This window comes from Cherax quadricarinatus, chromosome 71, assembly GCF_038502225.1.
Source record: "Cherax quadricarinatus isolate ZL_2023a chromosome 71, ASM3850222v1, whole genome shotgun sequence".
In the NCBI taxonomy this organism is placed as follows: Eukaryota; Metazoa; Arthropoda; class Malacostraca; order Decapoda; family Parastacidae; genus Cherax; species Cherax quadricarinatus.
Genome location: NC_091362.1, coordinates 7,633,064 through 7,656,794, shown reverse-complemented (window position 1 = coordinate 7,656,794; position 23,731 = coordinate 7,633,064). Strand labels below are relative to the sequence as shown.

Below are 23,731 nucleotides of genomic sequence, written 5' to 3'. Positions count from 1 at the left end.
TGTTCTCTCTAGGCTGGAAAATTTTTGTACACGGTTCAAATCCCTTGACTTGTACTCCTTGGAACGCAGACGAGAAATATACATGATAATATACACTTAGAATATCTTAGAGGGAATAATCCAAAAACTGCACACGAAAATCACTCCCTACGAAAACAAAGGACACTGAAGGCAGTGTAACCCCCCCCCCCCCCTTCCCATGAAAAGCAGGAGTTCCCTGAGTACACTAAGAGACAGCACATCTGCCTCCCAGCATACATAAGGGGAATGACCAATAGACTCCTGGCTGTCTTCAAGAAGGAACTGGGCAGGTAGCTGAAGTCAGTATTTGACCAGCCGGGCTGTGGTGCGTACGTCGGTTTGCGTGAGGCCAGCAGTAACAGCCTTGTGGAAAAAGACACTTATGTACAGTTCAGGACATTTATTAAAGGAAATGTTTCGCCACGAGTGGCTTCTTCAGTCCTAATCAGGACTGAAGAAGCCACTCGTGGCGAAACGTTTCCTTTAATAAATGTCCTGAACTGTACATAAGTAACTTTTTCCACATCTTGTCGGTATCACCATACCATCTCCTCAGTAACAGCCTTCTTCACGAGGCCTGGTCATGGACCGGGCCGCGGGGGCGTTGACCCCCGAAACCCCCTCCAGGTGTACTCCAGGTATATAACACAGTATTATGCTGCAGGTCCACATGTTGATCAGACAATGAACGTCAGTAATTACGAGTAAAATTACATCCACCCAAGACCTTCCTCGCGTTTTCCTGCTACGATGAGAATTATTGACGTGGGACTGATTGTGTCTGCATTTATAGTTTCACTTGCAAAAAACCAATTAGTTGATTATCAAGAATGTTGCTGCCACTTTATAACCTTCATTACATGTCAGTTACAAAACCTTTCTTGTAATTTCTTTATGTATTTACTTGTGAGAGACTGGATTTTATACTGCGGTTTTTTAATACAATCTTCATGATTAGCGTTTAAAGTGTATTTGGTGTAGGTTAAACTGCCACTCGACAGCTACATTACTCCGGATCAAACACGCGGAAAGAGAACCTCTTGGTCATCACTTAAAATTCACCACCGACTTACATAAATTCAATCAACACATATATTATCTCACAGAACTACAACTTCAGCGACAGAGACTTTAAGAAGGATATCTGGAAGCATCCTCACGGCCGCACTCTGAAAACCCCCTACAGCTGCATTATTTCCCAGGTAGTACTTTAAGGCACTTGAGAACCTTACCGGACACACCAACATAAGGATATTTGCCACTGTCATAGACAATCTTTTGGAGGACAGCAACATAACAAAAGAAATTTTGCCTTTTGTAGGTCCCAATTCGCTTTTTTTTCTGCAAGAAACTGGAAAAATGAAATATGATCCTTTCCGAGTGTAGTGTCTGATTAGCTTCAACCCTTCCCAGTTTATAGCGCATCTGAGCGGCTTCAAGCTTACTGTGCTGGTTTGTTTCAGGATGCTGGTCTCTTTGGTCCCTGTGAAAGATTTGAATTCGATTTGGTCTATGTTTATTCTGATTAACCATTCACATTCAAGAAATTTGAATATTATTTTTTTTATGTTGACTTGTGAAGGTCTAGGCCCCACGGTGGATCAGGTCCTGATCAACCAGACTGCTTCTGATGACCGCACGCAAACCGACGTACGAACGGCAGCCCGGCTGATCAGGTAGTGATTTTAGGTGCCTGTCCAGCGCCTTCTTGAAAACAGCCAAGGGTCTATTGGTAATCCCCCTTATGTATGCTGGGAGGCAGTGGAACAGTCTTGGTTATGCAAAACGGGGATACTTTTTTCAGATTTCTCATCGACCGAAATACATCCAATTACTATATGATTTACTGGATGTATTTGTACCAGTTAACGTGTTACTTTGTAAACAACTTCCAGTGTTTCGTTATGAAACCAATTTTAGAATCTAAGAACTATTGAAATATATTCGAGAGTTTCCTAGCATAAATCCATTATTTCTTTCAGAGCTAGGATATACATCTCCATGCTAAGACACATTTGAAATCATTAGCTTATAAGAACTTTCAGTTTCAAAAACTTATTCCATTGTTGTTGCAATAACTCTGGACTTGCAGTTTAATAAAAATATTTCAGATACAACAGGAAACAAACTTCATGAAATACATGAACTTGAAAATATACCGATGAAGTCCGAGAGCCAATCAGTAGCATTGACGAAAACAAGTGAAAATGATGTCTTGAGAGTTACACAGGAATAAATATAACATTGATAGTAAACATCACGTTCTAAAGAGTTGTTTGGCGGGTACATCACAGACTGGTGGATGTTGACGAAGGATGTGGGAGTGACTTGATGGAGACCACGATGGTCATATTAACACCTCCAACCATATATTCTTATACTGAATATTTAGGTCGTCGGTGTTTGAGTACATTGATGGGTCGTGAGTGGGTGGGTACATTGATGGGTCGTGGGTGGGTGGGTACATTGATGGGTCGTGGGTGGGTGGGTACATTGATGGGTCGTGGGTGTATGAGTACACTGCCTATACTCTCACTAGCCCATCTATCCTCCAACAGTTATTTATATCTTACCATAACTGCCTCAGCTTTTAGTTCACAAACCTTCACCTCTCTCTTCCCTGATGCTTCTATTCTCCTTGTATCCCATCTACCTTTTACTCTCAGTGTAGCTGCAACTAGAAAGTGATCTGATATATCTGTGGCCCCTCTATAAACATGTACATCCTGAAGTCTACTCAACAGTCTTTTATCTACCAATACATAATCCAACAAACTACTGCCATTTCGCCCTACATCATAACTTGTATATTTATTTATCCCCTTTTTCTTAAAATATGTATTACCTATAACTAAACCCCTTTCTATACAAAGTTCAATCAAAGGGCTCCCATTATCATTTACACCTGGCACCCCAAACTTACCTACCACACCCTCTCTAAATGTTTCTCCTACTTTAGCATTTAGGTCCCCTACCACAATTACTCTCTCACTTGGTTTAAAGGTTCCTATACATTCGCTTAATATCTCCCAAAACCTCTCTCTCTCCTCTACACTCCTCTCTTCTCCAGGTGCATACACACTTATTATGACCCACTTTTCGCATTCAACCCTTATTTTAATTCACATAATCCTTGAGTTTATACATTTATGTTCCCTCTTCTCCTTCTATAACTGATCCTTCAACATTATTGCTACCCCTTCCTTAGCTCTAACTCTCTCAGATACTCCTGACTTAATCCCATTTATTTCTCCCCACCGAAACTCCCCTACCACCTTCAGCTTTGTTTCACTTAGAGCCAGGACATCCAACTTCTTTTCATTCATAACATCAGCAATCATCTCTTTCTTATCATCCGCACTACATATATATATATACGTGTGTGTGTGTGTGTGTGTGTGTGTGTGTGTGTGTGTGTGTGTGTGTGTGTGTGTGTGTGTGTGTGTGTGTGTGTGAAGTTATCACTTTTCTAATGATTTATTATATACAAACATCTTATATTAAATCATAACACGTCCAAGCCCTGCAACCCCAACAGGAAATTAACATAACCGTACGTGTTACTGGTACGTCTTGACTTACTGGTGGCAGCATTAATGACCTGTCTGTAAATTATCTAAGTTGCTTTTGAAGAGTAATGAGTTATGTGATCATCAATTTGACTAAAAACAAACCTTGATCAGAAATTTCTGACAAAACTGGGTATAAGTTGACTGATTTAAAAAAAAATATCAATGTACCAGAAAAGTTCTTACTTATAATGTTAGTGTATTAGTGTACTACCAGAAGACTATTATAGATATACATTTATACTTTCACATAAGGTGCATAATAAGTGAATGTGAGAGAGACCTACCTAACACCTGTCAGTACTACGGTATTTTCTTTATGTCCCCAACTAATTTTAGAGTATTAAAAAGTCTTTGTATGGGGAACATCCTGGAAGTTATAATAGGATAATTTCTGATAACAGGGACCGGAGGTGGCGATAATGAGGCAGGAAGACGTACTTACCAATAGTTGTGATGAGAATAATGGAATAGAAGAGAGCACCAGCGAAGGTCCACTGCTGGGTCTCTAAGTCTTCTTCCCCGTCCCAGCCATCGTTCTTGATGGCCCGGATAAGTGACTTCTCGAAATCGACCAATCGTTTACGGACCGAATTAGCCCACTTGGTCTCATTGAGGACGGGCATGCGGTCAGTGATGCCCCACAGGTCATCCGTCACCTGCGACATGGTCAATGTATCTTAGCTTCAACAATATGACGATTATTTCTAAGATGCTAAATTAAATATAATTACTATAACCTACTAAATAAATTATAGAATCTATGACATATTCGCTCTTCAACGTGCCAGCTAGACTCAAATAATCTCTGAAGATGTTGCTTAAATTATCACAAAACATCACAGACTGCTCAGTATTATTTATTATCAAGTTAATGGGATACAGTATATTTGTCTAATTAAACATATTACTAATTTTATTTAATGTTAATATAACATGCGTAGATCTATGAATAACACCCGGACCATTTTTTTTTGAGAGTTAAACGCTTTCATTTCAGAGTGAATGTGTATTGTAAATGTGATCAACAATAGCCTGATTGATCCAAATCCGGAAATAAGATGCAGCTTCCTGTTGCTAAGTGGCCCCAAGCACGACTAGCACTTTATTAAATACAATAAAAAAATTTTTAGTTGTATCTCTATGTGTGTAATGTTTACTTCTTAAAATCAATGAATCCTAAAATTACCCAGACTGAGATTAATGTATTAGAATTATTATACATTTGTAATTCATAACATCAGAACGACCTCCATCAACATCATTGTTAAAAAGTTTATATAACTAAGTATAATGCTACACATTATATTTACAGAGGCAATCTAGATACTACTGCGTTTTTATAGAGCAGGAATTTAACTTAAAATTTACTCTAAAAGTATTAGCTGTCACTGAAACTGATAAATCTAGTCTTGGAATAAACTTAAGACTTGGCCTCACCTTAAGTCTGACGAATGACATGTTTTTCTTGACTTCCAGTTCATGGCGAGCCTCGAGGCGCTCGAAGGTGAAGGCTCCCACAATGGTATAGCCTATGACTAGAGAGACTAGGCCTATGTGACTGATGAGGAACTTGATGATGTTTTTGAGGTAGTAGATGCAGTTCCCACACTGTCCTTCCTCCTCACGCATCTTGACATGTACTCAACTCCACAACTCAACACCGCACTCCGTCACACTCAACTCTCCTGCCACACTCTTTGAGTTTATTTTCCTATTCTGGTTTTCGAGTTGGGTTTCATTATGATGCACTAGTATCTAACCAGTGTTTCTATCCGGGTCATTATGATGCACTAGTATCTAACCAGTGTTTCTATCCGGGTCATTATGATGCACTAGTATCTAACCAGTGTTTCTATCCGGGTCATTTTCTCCCCAAGTCATTTTTTTGTGGTTCATTTTCCTCCTAAACATAATTTGTCACTAAAATGGAGAACATATATTACACATACTGTACACACACTCACACACAAAAAATTTAAAAGCCAAAATATATTAGACATTACACCCGTCCAATATTTGGACGGGAAAATTTGTACCTTTCAAACATTATCTCGCTGCCTCAACAAGCCAATGTCAACAAAGTTCAGTAAGGATTTCTTTTGGTTTTAACAGTAATGGAGAACAATATAACATATTCGGTATATGAATATGTGGTTAATAAAAAATATTATACAATATGAAAATAGAGAAGCAGATTTATAATCAGTAACTGACAGACACTGGTGATGGTTGTTGAAGCCAGTTAAGAACCGGACGGTTTCCCCATTCTTATGTTCTTATATTAAACATTTACGGTAAACCAGTATTACTTACATGATGAACCTTTAGACATTCTACTCGTATTTACATTGCTTTTTGTTGAAGTTTGGGGTGACTTGTTTTGTTACTTGAATTACATGCCTCGTGGCTCAGTTGGCAACGCACTCGGCTCACACACTGAGATTCGTCCGTGGTTCGATCCTCGGCATGGGTGGAAACGTTGTGTATTTTTCCTTACACCTGCTTCCCCTCTTCACCTAGCAGTAAGTAGGTACCTGGGTGTTAGTTATCTTACATCTGCTGCCTCTTTTCACCTAGCAGTAATTAGGTACCTGGGTGTTAGTCACCTTACATCTGTTGTACCTGTTCACCTAGCAGTAAATAGGTACCTGAGTGTTAGTCGACTGTTGTGGGTCGCATCCTGGGGATGGTAGTACACCTTAGATAGAGTAGAGCTTTGAAATAAGCTGAGACAGGATAACAGCTCTTTGCCTGTGTAAATTTGATTATTTTAAATAAGATCTACCTTGTAATAATGTTGGTAGAATTACAGACAATGTCTTAGGTAACAGGATATACGTGCAACTAATTCGACAAAGATCCTGGAAAGCGCAACGTTACTACAATAAATATTAGGCTAGTTGTATCTACCTAACATAAACTGACTTCCCTGTCACCGTCACTAACCCATCCTCCCATCACACTGGTTCTCGCTCACACTACGCTCTTCCATATAGTGTGCCCGTTTTTAATATTTTAGTCCCTTTTATATTGTCTCCTTAGCTTATATTTTTTACATTTGTTAAAATAATTCAGGTGCTACTTTTTAGCTTTAGAATATTTACTTTGTCTTATACTTAATTCTAACTATAGATTCACTCTAAATCTTATGATTACAAGCATTGATCCTGATACCAACCTCTTATTAAATGACTTAAATGATTCACTCAGTAACTGTAATTACTACACAGCAGAACAATCAAAGGCACTTCTCAGAGCCAACAACAACATAACTATCTTTAACTACAATATCAGATCTTTAAGCAAGCATTATGATGACCTCCTAGCATTACTAAATTCCTTGCATGCCAGTATGTCCATCATTACTCTCACCGAAACCTGGCTAAAGCCTGATACTACAGATGTCTATGCCATTCCTGGTTACACAGCCATACACAACTGTAGGACAGATCAACAAGGGGGTGGCACAGCTATATACTACTCAGACCAACTAGAATGTATCACTAATACTCGCACAAGGGATGAACATGGGGAATATATAATAGCTAAATTCAAATCCAAATACCTACAAAAACCTCTCACATTGATAAACATCTACAGAGTTCCATAGTCAAACATTAGCCAATTTAGTCAAAACCTAGGAAGTATGATAACTGATGCACGCATGAACAAAGATCACTTACTACTCTCAGGTGACTTCAATATAAATCTCCTACAAGACCAGGACCCACACGTTACTGAATTCACAAACACAATGAGTAACTGTATGTTGCTACCAACAGTAACAAAACCTACAAGAGTTACAGAGACTAGTGTTTCCCTACTTGACCACATCTGGACCAACACCATATCCCATTTAAAATCAGGCATAATCACAGATAATACCACAGACCATTACCCTACTTTCCTCATAACTAATCTAGGCAAATTACCCCAAGACACTACTAAAGTCACTTTCAGACTTCACAATGAGGCAGCCATTAATAACTTCACAACAGCAGTAACAAACATTGACTGGCACACTGAGCTAGAAATCTATACAGATATTGACGAAAGTGTTAATAATTTTTTAAAAAAGACCCAATACCTCTATAACAAGCACTGTCCTAAAAAAACTAAACAGATGACAGCTAAGAGACTGAACAGTCCCTGGTTAACACCCAGCATTCTCAAATCCATAAATACAAAGCACCTATACGAAAAACAGTACAGATTGGGTCACATAACCAGAGACCAAAAAAAAAACGTTACTAGTCAATCCTAACCAGCCTAATAAGAAGGGCTAAAAAATTGTATTATGAGAACAGATTATCCAACTTAAAATGTGATATAAAAAAGACCTGGAAAACCCTATCAGAAATTCTAGGAACAAAAAAGATATCACGAAACAGAGCAATTGAACTAACAAAGCCAGACGAACCCCAACTCCCACCAACAGAAACAGCAAACAGACTCAATGATTTCTTCTCCACCATAAGAAAAAACCTTGCCAATAAAATCCCAAGCTCAAATACTCCACCCAATGACTACCTCACTGGCAACTACCCGAACACACTGTTCCTAGCTCCGACTAACCCAACAGAAGTCCCTCTTATTATCAACACACTAAAAAACAAGACGAGATTTAAATACCTTACCACCCTTTATATACAAAAAAGTGTCGCAAGTGCTGTCACCAATCATTGCAACACTCTTTAACAAATCCATAGAATCCTCTATCTTCCCTACAGTTCTCAAAATAGCGAGAGTCACCCCGATCCATAAAGGAGGAGACCAAACAGACTTGAATAACTGTAGGCCAATATCCAACTTACATCCTCTCTCTAAAATCTTCGAAAAATTAATTCATAAGCGAATCTATTCCTTTCTCATCTCCCACAACATACTCAACCCCTGTCAGTTTGGGTTCAGGCCTAATAAAAATACGAATGATGCTATTATAAACATGCTAGAACAAATATACACTGTACAAGAGATAAAAAGAAGTCCCACTGGGAATCTTCATTGATTTACGTAAAGCTTTTGATACAGTTGACCACGACTTGCTCCACATAAAATTGTCACACTATGGTATAAGAGGGCACTCCCTCAACTACCTAAAGTCATACCTCAGCAACAGAAACCAATATGTGTACACATGTGGAGCAAACTCTTCCGCACAGCCAATTACAGTTGGTGTCCCACAGGGAAGTGTCCTTGGCCCTCTTCTCTTTCTCGTTTACAAAAATGACCTACCAAATGCATCGCAACTACTCAAACCCACACTATTTGCAGATGATACTACATACGTCTCCTCTCACCCGAACCCAGTCACGCTAGCCAATACTGTGAATACCAAATTACAGAAAATACCTACCTGAATGATGATTAACAAACTTACTCTCAACATTGACAAAACCTACTTCATTCAGTTTGGTAACAGAGCTACAGATGTTCCTCTTAACATAATGATTAACGGATCACCTTTCACAAAGCTCACAGAGGGAAAATTCTTAGAAATCCACCTTGATAATAGACTCAAATTTCAAACACATATACAACAAATTTCTAAGAAAATTTCGAAGACCGTAGGCATACTATCGAAGATACGGTACTATGTTCCACAGTCAGCCCTCCTGGCCCTCTATCATTCACTTATTCACCCCTATCTCACCTATGGAATTTGTGCATGGGGCTCAACAACAATAAACCATCTCAGACCATTAATTACCCAACAAAAGGCTGCAGTCAGAATGATAAATAATTCTCACTACAGACAACACACTCCACCAATATTCAAAACACTCAACCTACTCACCATACAAAACATCCATACTTACTATTACACCTATTACATACATAGAACACTTAACTGATATTAACCCTCCCCTCAAACATCTCCTTGCCAACCTCAACAGAACACATGACCATAACACAAGGCACAGATCACTCTTTGATGTTCCTCGTGTCCATCTCACACTATGTAAAAACTCAATGCACATAAAAGGCCCAAAAATCTGGAATTCACTACCTGTGAATATAATAGAAACACTGTCTGTTTATAAATTCAAGTCTCTTCTTAAAAATCACTTACTCACCTACAACCAAATAAATACTGAATAATTGTATCTCATAAATTTTTAACCTGTTACCCAATCAAACTTTGTTATTTTTAATTACATTATCTAACAGAATACTCCAGTCTACTGAATGCACAGCAACACAGTAAATGACCATATGACCTGTCTTTGTAATACTCATTTGTGCTTAATTGTTAACTGTTTACAACAATGTTTTACCACTGAATATATCATTGCTTAGTTAATCTTAAGTTAATTTTATGCCTGCCCATAATGCTCTGTATACAAGGGGCTTTGGCATGTTATACTTAACCACTGTATTTCCTTGTACTTCAATGTATCATGTTCAAATTAATAAATAAATAAATAAGTTTAATTGACGTTAAATATAATGTACTTTTTATAGGCTCGTGTACCCTAATATAACCTAAACTTACACAAAATAAAAACGAACAGTGTACTTTTTATAGGCTCGTGTACCCTAATATAACCTAAACTTACACAAAATAAAAACGAACAGTGTACTTTTTATAGGCTCGTGTACCCTAATATAACCTAAACTTACATAAAATAAAAACGAACAGTGTAAAATGAGGACAATTTGCACTTCCATGAGTTCACTTCTACAACATCTTTATCCTAACAAAAACATAACACTAGTTACAGGTGCTTCACGACTGGTGTAGTGGGTCGGTAACTTGTCTTGTCGTAAACAAATACCAAAACAAGATGTATTTCGGAGGCTGCACGATCTGAGGAAGGTATCCCCGTATTCTGCAAGGTATCCCCGTATTCTGCAAGGTATCCCCGTATTCTGTAACCCCAGTCCTTTGTGCAAAAGTGATAATGCAGTCAAATAATAATGTTGAAGATGTGAAAGGCATCAAAAGAGACGTTCATAAGTCATCATGTGGAAATTAATGTCCAAATTTCTCCCATAAAAATTGCAAATTAGGACAGATATGGTCCAGATCTAATTCAAACTTTTCAAAGAGACCAATATCCTAAAATACACAAGCACACTAAGCTTGAAGCTCAGTCATTACGTTATAAACATAGAAGGCTTAAAGCTAATCAGATGCGGCACTCAGAAATTATCACATGAAGAGCGAACTGGGACCTATGCACTGGGACCTATGCACTGGGACCTATGCACTGGGACCTATGCACTGGGACCTATGCACTGGGACCTATGCACTGGGACCTATGCACTGGGACCTATGCACTGGGACCTATGCACTGGGACCTATGCACTGGGACCTATGCACTGGGCCTTATGCACTGGGACCTATGCACTGGGACCTATGCACTGGGACCTATGCACTGGGACCTATGCACTGGGACTTATGCACTGGGACCTATGCACTGGAACCTATGCACTGGAACCTATGCACTGGGACCTATGCACTGGGACCTATGCACTGGGACCTATGGGGGCTAAAACCAGCGGAAACACTTTTCTTAATTAGACTGACTAGCTTTTAAGAAAGTTAATAAGGTTTATGTAAGCCTAGTCTACTTAACAAATAAATATTTATGAAGATACAGATGTTATAGAAACATTAAAAAACATTAAACTGATTTAATTTAGGTGTGGAAAGTTTTGATATTTTTTCGTGAGTAGCTGTGATGCGACTTCTAAAAGGTGCTAAGTCACATGAGAGTCTGTATTCCCAACACTTTTTTTATTTATTGTAATATGTTAAGTGTAATTTGGAGGAAATTAATACTCTGATAAGGAAAATGTACCATACACTTGGAAATGTCACTGAATATAATTAAATATATATGTATCATATAATCATTTAGAGAGATGCATTGAAAATGTCGGAAGTAAGCAATAACTAATGAGTGTTGTAGAATTTAATCGTGGGCCATCAAGGCCGAGGGAAAAAGTATTGGCAAAAATTGGGTACCATAAAATGAGTGAATACAATGTGTATCTGGAAGGGTTCAGATATGTTCTGAAACGGTCATAATAAGACTGATAAGGAAGATAACACTGGACGCGGTGATGCTGACCACCGCATGTACTACAATTACACTGGTCAGCAACCAAAATGCTTCCGAGACCAGAGTAGCAATTTCCAACTAATTTTAGGTCACTGATAATAAATATCATGGTTAAAATTGTTTGTTAGCGTTACTTTTTAATATATAGCAGCGTGTTACAACAGGTTCCAACAGTCTTGTGGTAGTGTGTTTCTTACCACACTCACAGACTGACTGGCCTTCATTATTGTTCCAGCAGTCACAGAAGGTGGTTGTGATGTCCAAGTTTATATTTTGAGGTGAAAGGTGATTTTCTTAGTCAAACACTTTTTAAACTTATAATAAATATTCACTGAGAAAGTTATTGATATGTATGTGAGGCATATTATATTAATATTATTTTCCTACTGAATGATATCAATACTTCTGCTTAGCTGTCATGATCTGATAAATTAATGAATAAATTTTCTATTTTATCTTTTAATTATATATTGTTTTCTTCTTTCAGATGCCTCGTACTTGTGAGAATAGTGCAGACGACTTCTGCTACATTTGTGGTGAGGTGACCTTTGCATCACAGAAGCGCTGTATAACTGCTATAGTTAGAAAGGCATATCACCTTTATTTTGGATGCAAGATTGGTGACCAGGATAACAACTGGGCTCTACAAACATGCTGCAATAATTGTGCTACTAACCTTCGCCAATGGTTGAACAGGAATAGGAAAGGAATGGGACAGCCGCGCGAGAGGTCTCGGGAGAGACTGGCCACCTCGTCAATCATTGGAGTCTGGGATGAAAAATGCTCGACATTCACCTCTCATTGAACCAAACAAAATTTTGCCGCCATCACTACACATTAAACTGGGGCTCATGAAAAACTTTGTAAAAGCTATGGACAAATCCGGTCAGGGATTAGAATATTTAACATAAAATTTCCCTCACTGATAGACGCTAAGATAAGAGAGGGAGTCTCTTCCATGGTCCTCAGATTCGAGAGCTTCTTAAAGATGGTGACTTTGAATCAGACCTTCATGGGGAGGAGAAAGCTGCTTGAGAAGTATTCAAGTTAGTGGGGGAGGGATTTCTCGGAAACAGACGGGAAGGCAACTATGAAGATCTGGAGAAAACCTCATCAAGGCTTACAAGAACATAGGATGTAACATGTCACTTAAAATGGAATTTTTGGACTCACATTTACTTTTTTCCAGCGAACTGTGGGACAGTTAGTGACGAACATGGTGAAAGGTTTCACCAGTATATTTCAACCATGGAAAAATCGTACCAGGGCAAATGGGGCACAAGAATGCTTGCAGACTATTGCTGGACACTGGCAAGGGATGATTCTTCAGCTCATTATAAGAGTCAATCAAAAAGACAGAGAGTAGGTACGGATTATATTTTAAAACATACTGACACATATTGGAAGTTATAATAAAATAATCAAATGCTACATGTCACATTATTTTTTAAAATTGTTATACAATCCACAACCTAAATTGCAAGTGTTACTAGCTTAAATTTTCCTAATATTCAGGAACCATATTTTCCTAATCTAAGATCCCGAAGTGAGAGCTGAGGAGCTGAGACGGTGGACACTGATGGAGGGACAATGTTGTGACTCATTGATACTGAAGTCCAACATGTCTCAGAGGTACATCAGCATCAGAAAATTTAATGTGTTTTGTGCCAGAGTTCTCCCTAGTTATGTGAGTGAAAGGTTAGTTTAGACTTAACTTGTAAAAATTCATCCAAATAATTGCTCACACTAGGATCACCAAAATAAAGTCCAATTCTTTGACTTATTTCTGATCAGAAGAAATATACTCCAAATATTTCCCAAAAATCATTATGATTAATAAAATTAGCACGTGATAACTTACACAACCTAACGTGAAGATATTGTTTCATTGAGGTAAACACATCAACACTAAAAGTTTAAAGCCGACCAATAGATGCATTTTCCAGTTAACGCAAAGAATCCAACAAATTTGTGCTTACACAGCCTAAACCATTAAACGTTCCATCCATTTCGTACGATGCGTCAGCCATTGAAGATTGATGTCTTTCACAACTGTTATATTGAGGATCAGAAGAACGCACTAAACCCGAAGGGGTTATATAGTGCGTGTGGAATGGGAGGAGTTCAAATTCGATTCAAGCAAAGGGAAGATAAGTATAGTTCCTTGGATCAAGAGCCCTTTACCAGCATCAAAGGGAAAATAAATGATATATGGTAAAGCAATACTATACTATTTTGAATTGTTCCAAGAATTTAGTCTTAGTTATCATACACAAGTGTTAAAAATTTGAAGCTGATTGAAAAGGCACTCTCGAGTTATCAGCAAAATATGATCTAATATCTGAAATAAAAAAAAAATCAGGGATACCTAAAAGAAAAAAAAACGATCGCATTGACATTCAACGTTATCGAAATTTATAAAAAACATTTACTTCCTCCTCATCTAACAATTTAAAATTGGACTGAATGCATGTTCATTATGTCTCTGATGTTAGATTATGTCCCATTAACTTCCTGCAGGTGTAGATATCTTCCTCTTTAATCTGCATTGCTTTCAGATATATAGCTGCATAATCTTGAGCTGTCTACTCTCTTCTTTGTATCAAAGTTTTGAACTTTCCGTCACTCAGTCTTCAGATTTGTTATATGTTGTGAGTTATTATTATTTTTATTAAAGATTAGCCGGTATTCTCCCGGCCCGGGCCTTTTCCAAGTGGTGGCCCGGCCTTGGCTCCCTCTTTAGGGAGTGTCTGAGACCTAAGTCTCCCATGGGAGGAGGCACAAGTACCTCCTCATCTTTGGGACCAACTGTCCCCAGGCCTAGCCACAAGCTAGGCCTCTCTGGTCTGCCATCCCCGCCCCAATGGGGCAAATGGGAATGACAGTCTTGTGAGCTAAAGGCTCGGGCTCAGGCACCTACCCTACCCTAGAAGGGTTAGGCATGGTGTCGATCATGATGTTGTGAGTGTTGAATGATGCAGTATATTGCTACGTCCCAGCTTGATATGTTGTGTGTTTCTAAGAATATATTGTAAGTGAACTCCTGTGGTGGCCCGGTGGCCTGGTGGCTAAAGCTCCCGCTTCACACACGGAGGGCCCGGGTTCGATTCCCGGCGGGTGGAAACATTTCGACACGTTTCCTTACACCTGTTGTCCTGTTCACCTAGCAGCAAATAGGTACCTGGGTGTTAGTCGACTGGTGTGGGTCGCATCCTGGGGGACAAGATTAAGGACCCCAATGGAAATAAGTTAGACAATCCTCGATGACGCACTGACTTTCTTGGGTTATCCTGGGTGGCTAACCCTCCGGGGTTAAAAATCCGAACGAAATCTTATCTTATCTTGCTGGTCCGCGATGAGGTGTTGCTGCCACTCACCATAACTTTGACACATTAAACACCAACTGATGGAAACTTATAATAATGTTTTAAAGCTGCATTATGCTTGCAACCGAACATCTTCGAAGTGTACATCGCGCAGCATTGTTTTGTTTAAGATAGTGTTGCCACAAGTATTGCTACTTGGTCAGCAAGTAAGAGTAGAGAAGAGAGAGACAGGGACGTCCATGAGTGATCTTGGGGGGGGGAGACTATTACATTTACACAATCCATATTTTATTATTATGTGCCTATCGTTTTATTGCTGTTTAGTTATGCCTGCACTGGAAACAAATAAATTTATATGAAACTTATTTACAGGAAAGGATAAATGGTATTTTCAGAGCAAGTGTACAAAACGAGGCTATTTGTATTTCAATTATAATCTAGTATTAACCAAAACAAAGGCAGAATAGCACCATAATAAAAGTGAAGTAACACCAGAATAAAGGTAGAGCAACACAAAAACAAAGGAGTGGCACCAAAATAAACAAGTGGCACTAAAATAAAGACAGAAGGGCAGCATAATAAAGATTGAGCAGCACCATAATAGCGTCAAGGCTCATTAAGAGAGTGTCAGGTGAGTCTCGCCTCTCCAGGTAAACTGTTAACAACTGAAGTTGCCAGTGAGTTTATTTAGTTGGTTTATCGGGTTTAAAGCCTATCGACTACAGGTGTCACATGACACCGGTATTCCACCAACTGAAGGATTTTTCAATTCCTAGACCCCTGAAGGGAGGTTCCTTGGCACAAGTGAGGGGCTCTTGATCAAGGGAATTGGATCTCTGCTCCAGTTCCCTGAATTAAGTCTGAATCCCTTCTATCCCCCGCACAGGCGCTGTATAATCCCTACGGGTTTAGCTTTCCCCATGATTATAATATTAATCAAACCCTAGAATGAGGATATACTATATATATATATATATATATATATATATATATATATATATATATATATATATATATATATACATAATGTAATATATAAAAAGGTAATGTACGAAATAGTACATTACCTTCTTTAGATGTTTTAGTTATTAAGGGGAACCAAGAATTTAAATTCAAAATAGTATACAGAAAACCGACATATACCTGATCTTATATTACAACCTAGGATTCCAAATGGCCTGTTACCCCGGGTGTAATGGGAGCAAATAAACACAGTAGAAAAAGTTTAGACTTATATTATCCTTCACCAATTTAGAACAGCAATATGTACACTATGTACAGTGATAAATATAGTGCACTCCACGGTAAGCAAGGCAGAAATAGAAGCCACAAGATAGCAGACCGTGCTTCAACCAGCTCTAGAATGGGAATGACAAGGGCAGACAGGAGAGCGGTATCCACATAACCTCTGCGACTGCCAATCCCACCTTCTTATTGGCTAGAACCTGGTCACTAGTTGAACGATGGGGCCCCATCAACTCTTAGCAACCTGGTTCGCTGGTTGGGGGAGATAGCCTGTAAATGAGGGTGTGTCCATGCGCCGAATAAAGGTTACGTACTCTTTGCATGCCACACCCCCACCCCCGAGAAGGCTCAGGATTAGGCTGCCACCTCCCAGTGGTAACCGTGCCGCCATGGCACAAAATAATGGGACCGCCTATCCTCTCCACCATCCAACTCTTAGATAGAGCTCAGCTTTCCTAGTGACCAAAAGCCAAACCCTAAACTCAGAGTGAGACAGCAGTCAGATAGGCCAACATAGGTCCAAGATACAAGCGGACGGTAGCCCGTATCCCCTCACTAAAAAAAACCCCCACATCAGGGGATAAAAAAAAGAGCTTGAAAGGGGGGTTACCACAAATACATCCTAACCTAAATAAAATATTAAACTAGACTCTTGACAAAGAGTCTGCCAACACATTTTCTTTGCCGGCAATATAATTAATTTTTATGTTATAGGGCTGCAGCCTGAGCGTCCAACGCATAAGCCTTGTGTTGTGATTCTTCATGGCTTGGAGATAGACTAACGGGTTGTGATCACTGTAGACTGTGACCACCTGCGATGTCTGGCCCACATAAACATCGAAATGCTCCAAAGCCAGTACCAGCGCGAGGGCTTCTTTTTCAATGGTAGAGTAAGCTCTCTGATGTGGCTGGAACTTGGCTGAAAAGTATGCTACAGGCTGCAACTCCTTGTTCCCGATTTGTAATAGTACCGCCCCAACCCCAGACTCACAAGCATCAACCTGTAATGAAAAAGGTTTGGAGAAGTCTGGAGACAGGAGAATGGGTGCAGAGCACAATAATCTTTTTGCTTTATTAAAAGCAGTGTTACAATCTGACGTCCAATTAAAGGGAACTTTATGACTGGTAAGAGAGGTAAGAGGGGCTACAATATCTGAGAAATTCTTACAGAATCTTCGGTAAAATCCGATCATGCCTAGGAAACGTTGAAGAGATTTCCTATCATGAGGAACTGGATATTCTTTAATCGAAAGAACTTTAGCAAGTTTAGGTGCAACATTACCACTACCTACTTCATGGCCTAGAAAAGTGACAGTGGCCTGGCCAAAGGAAGATTTAGATAAATTAACTGTTAATTGGGAATTCTTAAAGGTCTCAAACAGAGCTTTAAGTCTAAGTAGGTGTTGATCCCAAGTATCAGACACCACAACATCATCATCTAGGTATGCTGCCGTGCCTTCAAGTCCTTTAATAGCCTGATGGATGAGTTTCTGGAATGAAGAGGGGGAATTTTTCATTCCGAAGGGGGTAACTGTATACTGATAATGACCTCCTGGAATTACGAAGGCAGAGATTTCCTTCGCCTTATCTGTCAAAGGTACCTGATAGTAACCTTTAAGGAGATCTAATTTGGACACAAAAGTAGCCTTACCCACAAAGTCAATTACGTCATCTAGACGAGGAAGAGGGTAAGCATCTGTAATTGTGACCTCGTTCACTTTACGGTAGTCTGTGCACATACGAAACCCTCCATCAGCCTTCTTTACTAGGATGCACGGTGAAGCCCATGGACTAGATGACTCCTCCACTAAACCATGTTCTAACAAGAAGTCTACTTCCTGCTGAAGTAGCCTTTGCTTTTCAGGATTAGCTCTGTAGGGGGAGAGTTTAATTGGTTTAGATTTTCCCACATCTACATCATGGTAACCTAACGTACATTTTTTCGGCACATCCGAAAAAATATTAGGATATGACTGTAGAAGCTCAGTTAAATTGGTTGCTTGTATTTCAGATAATCCATCCATTAAAGGGCTAGGATCCTTGAGGAGGACAGAATTGGAAAGTTTAGTATTAATTTCAGAGATAGAGTGCAAAGAGTCAGAGTCGTCCTCAGAGGTAGAGGACAGAGTCATTACTGGGACTTTATCTGGTGTATGAAAGGCCTTGATTTGATTAATGTGGTAAGTTTTTGTTTTTGAGGTCTTATCAATGGGAGCTACCACATAATTTAAATCAGATAATCTACTTACTATCTGCATAGGTCCCGTAAATCTAGCTTTCAAGGTGTGGCCAGGTATAGGTTCCTGCACCAACACCTTGTCTCCTGGATGGAAGGAGCGGAATTGTACACTTCTGTCATACCTCTGTTTCATCTTACTTTGAGCCATCTTTAGGTTAGCCGTGGCTAACTCACGTGCCACCTGCAACCTTGAAGACGGGTTGTAGAGTGCTGAGCTTACGTCTTCTCCCATCCATCCTTCTTTGAGCACCCGAAGAGGACCTCGTACATTGTGCCCAAAGATCAGCTCAAACGGACTATACCCTGTAGACTCTTGCACCGTCTCTCGTACTGAGAACAGCAACAACGGTAGAGATTCATCCCAATCTGTCGGAAAGTGCATGCAAAAACTTCTCATCATTGTTTTTAATGTTTGGTGGAATCTTTCCAAGGCGCCTTGGGACTGAGGGTGATAGGCAGTGGATAAGTTGTGAATTATCCCTAGCCTAGTTAATACTTCCCTAAATGCTTTGGCAGTGAAGTTAGTACCTTGATCACTTTGTATAGTTTTAGGAATGCCAAAACAAGAAATGAATTTTGTTAAAGCTTTGAGAATAGCTTTAGTATTGATACTACGCATTGGGATCGCTTCAGGATATCTGGTTACTTTATCCATAATTGTAAATAAATACTGATTTCCAGACTTTGACTTAGGTAGTGGACCTACACAATCTATAATTAAATCTGCAAAAGGTTCTCCATCAGCAGGTATAGGTTGGAGAGGTGCAGGTTTAATGGAATGTCCAGGTTTTCCAACTTGCTGACATTCTCGGCAACACCTAATATGATTCTTCACATCTTTCTTTAATTTTGGCCAATAAAATTCTTTTGTGATTCTATACAAGGTTTTTGTAATTCCTAAGTGACCTCCTAATGACGTATTATGAGCTATATTTAATATCTGAGGTCTATACTTGGTTGGAACCACTAACCTGTCGTATAATTGCCGGCCCTCTATCTCCTTACCAGTCTCAGTGCAGACCAAATAATCATTTTTAACTTCATACTTGACTGGATGACCCAAAGAGGATTTACCCATGGCTGCCTCAAAAGCGAATTTTAAAGAAGGGTCCTTTCGTTGTTCCTCCCGGAAGGACAGTCCCTCGGGCATGGAAACAGAGACATCTGGCAATCCTGCAACCTGGGAATAGGAAGGCTTGATCGGGGTCTGTTCACTTGATTTACGAGACTCCGGCCGGTGTGTCTCATAAAACAACGTGGCTATTCCGAGATCGGAGTCGTCCAAGGATAGGTCAACATTCTCCCCAGACAACCCTTGGGATGTTGCCCGAGTTATGGCCAACACTGGAGAAGCATTAATCATTATAGGTTCAGGACACGAAGTAACAGTAGTAATGTTATTACCCAGTAATAACATGGCATTTTTCATGGGAAATCCTTTTGAGATACCTACAGTCAAGTACCCAGTGTAATATTTGCACTGTACATAAATTTTATGCAAAGGAACAGAATATATAGCTCCTCCATAGGCTTCCAATAAAACTGAGGAATTCAAGGAAGTATTCTATGAAAGGGGTAATATTCCTTCTCTGACAAGTGAGCAATATGCTCCAGTATCTCTAAAGGTATTTACTTTAGTTGGTTCTGAGTTTTCCTGAAGGGAAATAAGACTTTCGCAATAATAAGGGGCCATACCTTTTTCTACTTCTCTAGGGGACATGTTACTAGGGATATTAGAGATTTTCCCGATGGGTTGAGGTTTTTGGGGGCAGTTGGAACTGATGTGACCTACTTTATTGCACCTGAAGCAGACGACAGGCTTGCCCTTTACTCCCTGATGACGTTGCAAGTGGTGTCGTTCTGGCTGGTGCCTCTCTGGTTATTGTTGTCGAGATGCTCCATAAGTAGTTTGCCTCTCCGCAGGGGGACCATATGTTGAGAAGCGTGGCTCACCAGGTGACTTTGTTGGATGACGTAGACGTTCTCCCTCCGGCTGGCACTTCATTCTGCAAGGTTGACGATCTCTGCTGATGCCAGGCTGTTGAAAAGAGAGACGGGACCGCTCGGACAAGGAGCGGTTAGTTTCGAAGGTATCAGCCAACCTGGCTGCCTCCAATGCAGTGGTTAAGTCACGATCCTGCAGAAAGACACGAACCTCTGGTCCCACAGACTCCAGCAGGTTATCAATCAGAATAAGCTGCACCAGCTCCTCAAAGTTAGAGACACCACTCGCTTTATACCAGCTGGTAAAAGCTTTGGTTTGCTGTCTCACAAAGTCCACCAGGGATTGACCAAGCTGCCGCCTGTTCAATTTGAAGGTCTTACGATATTTAGCTGGGATACATGTATATGCTCCCAACACTGTGGTCTTCACTACTTGATAATCAGAGAATTCAGCGTCAGTTAATACCGACGTAAATTCCTGTGCCTTACCCAATAATGCTGTATGAACCAACGCTGCCCAGTGCTGTTCCGGCCACCTCAAGGCTCGAGCCTGATTTTCGAAGCTTTCGAAAAATTGCTCTGGTTCGGCCTCATTGAAGCGGGGAACAAGCTGTACTGCTTTTTGTAAACTGAAATCGTTTACAGAATGCGAAAACTGCCTCCTTTCTCTTTCCCTATCAAATTCTTCCCTTGCGAATGCTCTCTGTTCCCTAGTTTGCTCCAGCGTGATTTTTGCCAGCTCAAGTGCCAACGACGCTGATTCACCTCCAGACAACCCAGCTGCACTATACTGACCATTTTGCTCCGTAGGTGTATCATCTTCCTCATGCGAGAACATAGTAGTTTTTGCCCTAGCTCCCGTAGAGGGAGGAGTTTGATGTGCCATCTCTTCTTCAATAAGTTTGTCAGCAATAAGTGAACGCAGTTGCACAGCTGTAAGAGTGCGTTTATAGGGAATGCCAATGGAACGAGCAATTTGCCAACAACGCTGTAGGGACAATTTAGGTAAGTTATGCAAAGTATATGCCGACACCAGGCGTCTGACTCGTCTAGGTGGCATAAGTTATTCGCTATGCACAGTACGAATACCCCAACGTAACACGTTAATTTGCAGAACACGCTTAGCTATGCACAGTACGATTGCAGAATACGCATACAAGCAAAGCCGACTGCACACAAGATTGACCGTAGCGAAGCGAGCACACTGAACAAGCTAGTAGCGAGCTGTTGAACGATCACACAATAGCAAGGCTGATCATAAGCAACTGACACGCAAAATTTGTAAAGCGAAGCGAGACAGCAAGCTACACAATGTTCCTGCTACAAGCTTCACCCTAAGCTCAACCGTTTCTCTAAGTCCAGCTCTCGGACAGGCTACCCATATTACAACCTAGGATTTCAAATGGCCTGTTATCCCAGGTGTAATGGGAGCAAATAAACACAGTAGAAAAAGTTTAGACTTATATTATCCTTCACCAATTTAGAACAGCAATATGTACACTATGTACAGTGATAAATATAGTGCACTCCACGGTAAGCAAGGCAGAAATAGAAGCCACAAGATAGCAGACCGTGCTTCAACCAGCTCTAGAATGGGAATGACAAGGGCAGACAGGAGAGCGGTATCCACATAACCTCTGCGATTGCCAATCCCACCTTCTTATTGGCTAGAACCTGGTCACTAGTTGAACGATGGGGCCCCATCATCAACTCTTAGCAACCTGGTTCGCTGGTTGGGGGAGATAGCCTGTAAATGAGGGTGTGTCCATGCGCCGAATAAAGGTTACGTACTCTTTGCATGCCACATCTTATATGCACTGTTATTTTTCACAGCATCACAAAGTTAAACTTTTTGTATTCTCCTCTGTGTTTTTGACCAAGGACCAGAATTTGGAGCTCACTCTACCTGACGCCAGTTTTATTTTTGTGTCGGCCTCCCGTCTAGAGATGGCCCTCTTATGGGCTTCTTCCATTTTCCAACAGGCTTGCTTGTGCAGGTTCCTGTTATAGATAGTAGGATGCCTTCTCCAAGCTTTGTATTTGGCAGTAACAGCTTCTCAACAACGACAGCTTAACCAAGGCCGATCTGTAGGCTTTGTCATGTACTGCCGGTTAGGGATGTGTTTTTGCTGGAGAACAAAGATGAGTTCCGTGAAGGTATTCATCTGATTGTCGACTTCACGTTGGAGATCATTCCAGTCGGAGGTGGCGAGCTTCAAGCAATGTATCGGCCAGTTCCTCTTTCCCATAGCCGAGTTGTACGTGTATAATCTTCATCTCTTTCTGATGAAATACTCAGTGTCGTAAAGTCAGATGATCCAACATAGCCAAGGGGCTGCCAAGTGACTATGTCTCCAGATACATCACTCACTGCTGGGTCGAGGGAGGAGCCAGAGATGTAAGTAGGGAAGTCAATGAAGTTTCTCTTGTAAAAAGTTCATCAAAATCCCTCTGTATAAGAAGTTGGTTAAGGTCACTTACAATTATAATATCCTGACATTTATGATGAAGCAGAAGGAAGTTCACATTTTCCTTCGAGGTGATGGATGTGCTTTTTGCCACTGACGTCAGTACATTGCAAACGCTCGTACAGAGAGGTACTAGTGTTATGAATAGCTTGAAGAACAGCATTTCCAGGCGATTAGGGCTGGCAGCGTCACTGAGCTAGGAGTGTACTCTTGTACAACAACATACGGCAACGCTTGTTACTTGTCCTTGCTAGTATCTTCTCATCCATGAGGTGTAGCCAGCAATTCTAGGAAAGTTTCCTGGAGTACTCTCGTCCGAAAATATTTCAACAACAGCGTTCATGTCGGGACTTCGAGTGTTCACGAAACTGTGCGTGAACTTTCCATTATTGGTAATGTAGCCTCTAATGTTGACCGAGAGTCTCTTTCTCTCTGTGTATATAACAGTGAGAGAGTTGTGTATATAACAGTGAGTAGAGTTATGTATATAACAGTGAGAGAGTTGTGTATATAACAGTGAGTAGAGTTGTGTATATAACAGTGAGAGAGTTGTGTATATAACAGTGAGAGAGTTGTGTATATAACAGTGAGAGAGTTGTGTATATAACAGTGAGTAGAGTTGTGTATATAACAGTGAGAGAGTTGTGTATATAACAGTGAGAGAGTTGTGTATATAACAGTGAGAGAGTTGTGTATATAACAGTGAGTAGAGTTGTGTATATAACAGTGAGAGAGTTGTGTATATAACAGTGAGAGAGTTGTGTATATAACAGTGAGAGAGTTGTGTATATAACAGTGAGTAGAGTTGTGTATATAACAGTGAGAGAGTTGTGTATATAACAGT

At 40.1% G+C, this 23,731-nt stretch overlaps 1 protein-coding gene across 4 annotated transcripts in view; it reads right to left on the bottom strand.

Annotated features, from left to right (window-relative positions):
* Positions 1-23,731, bottom strand: part of galene — a 568,102-nt gene that overhangs the window by 121,656 nt on the left and 422,715 nt on the right. For 3 of the 4 annotated variants that reach the window (XM_070099988.1, XM_070099987.1, XM_070099989.1), the window contains exons 2-3: positions 5,031-5,513; positions 4,036-4,249 (exon numbers count right to left, since the gene is read on the bottom strand). In XM_070099988.1, the coding sequence (XP_069956089.1) occupies positions 4,036-4,249; positions 5,031-5,222 (406 nt within the window). In that variant the 5' untranslated portion in view covers positions 5,223-5,513. The remainder of the gene's footprint in view (positions 1-4,035; positions 4,250-5,030; positions 5,514-23,731) is intronic. The other variant, XM_070099990.1, reaches the window with a different exon arrangement.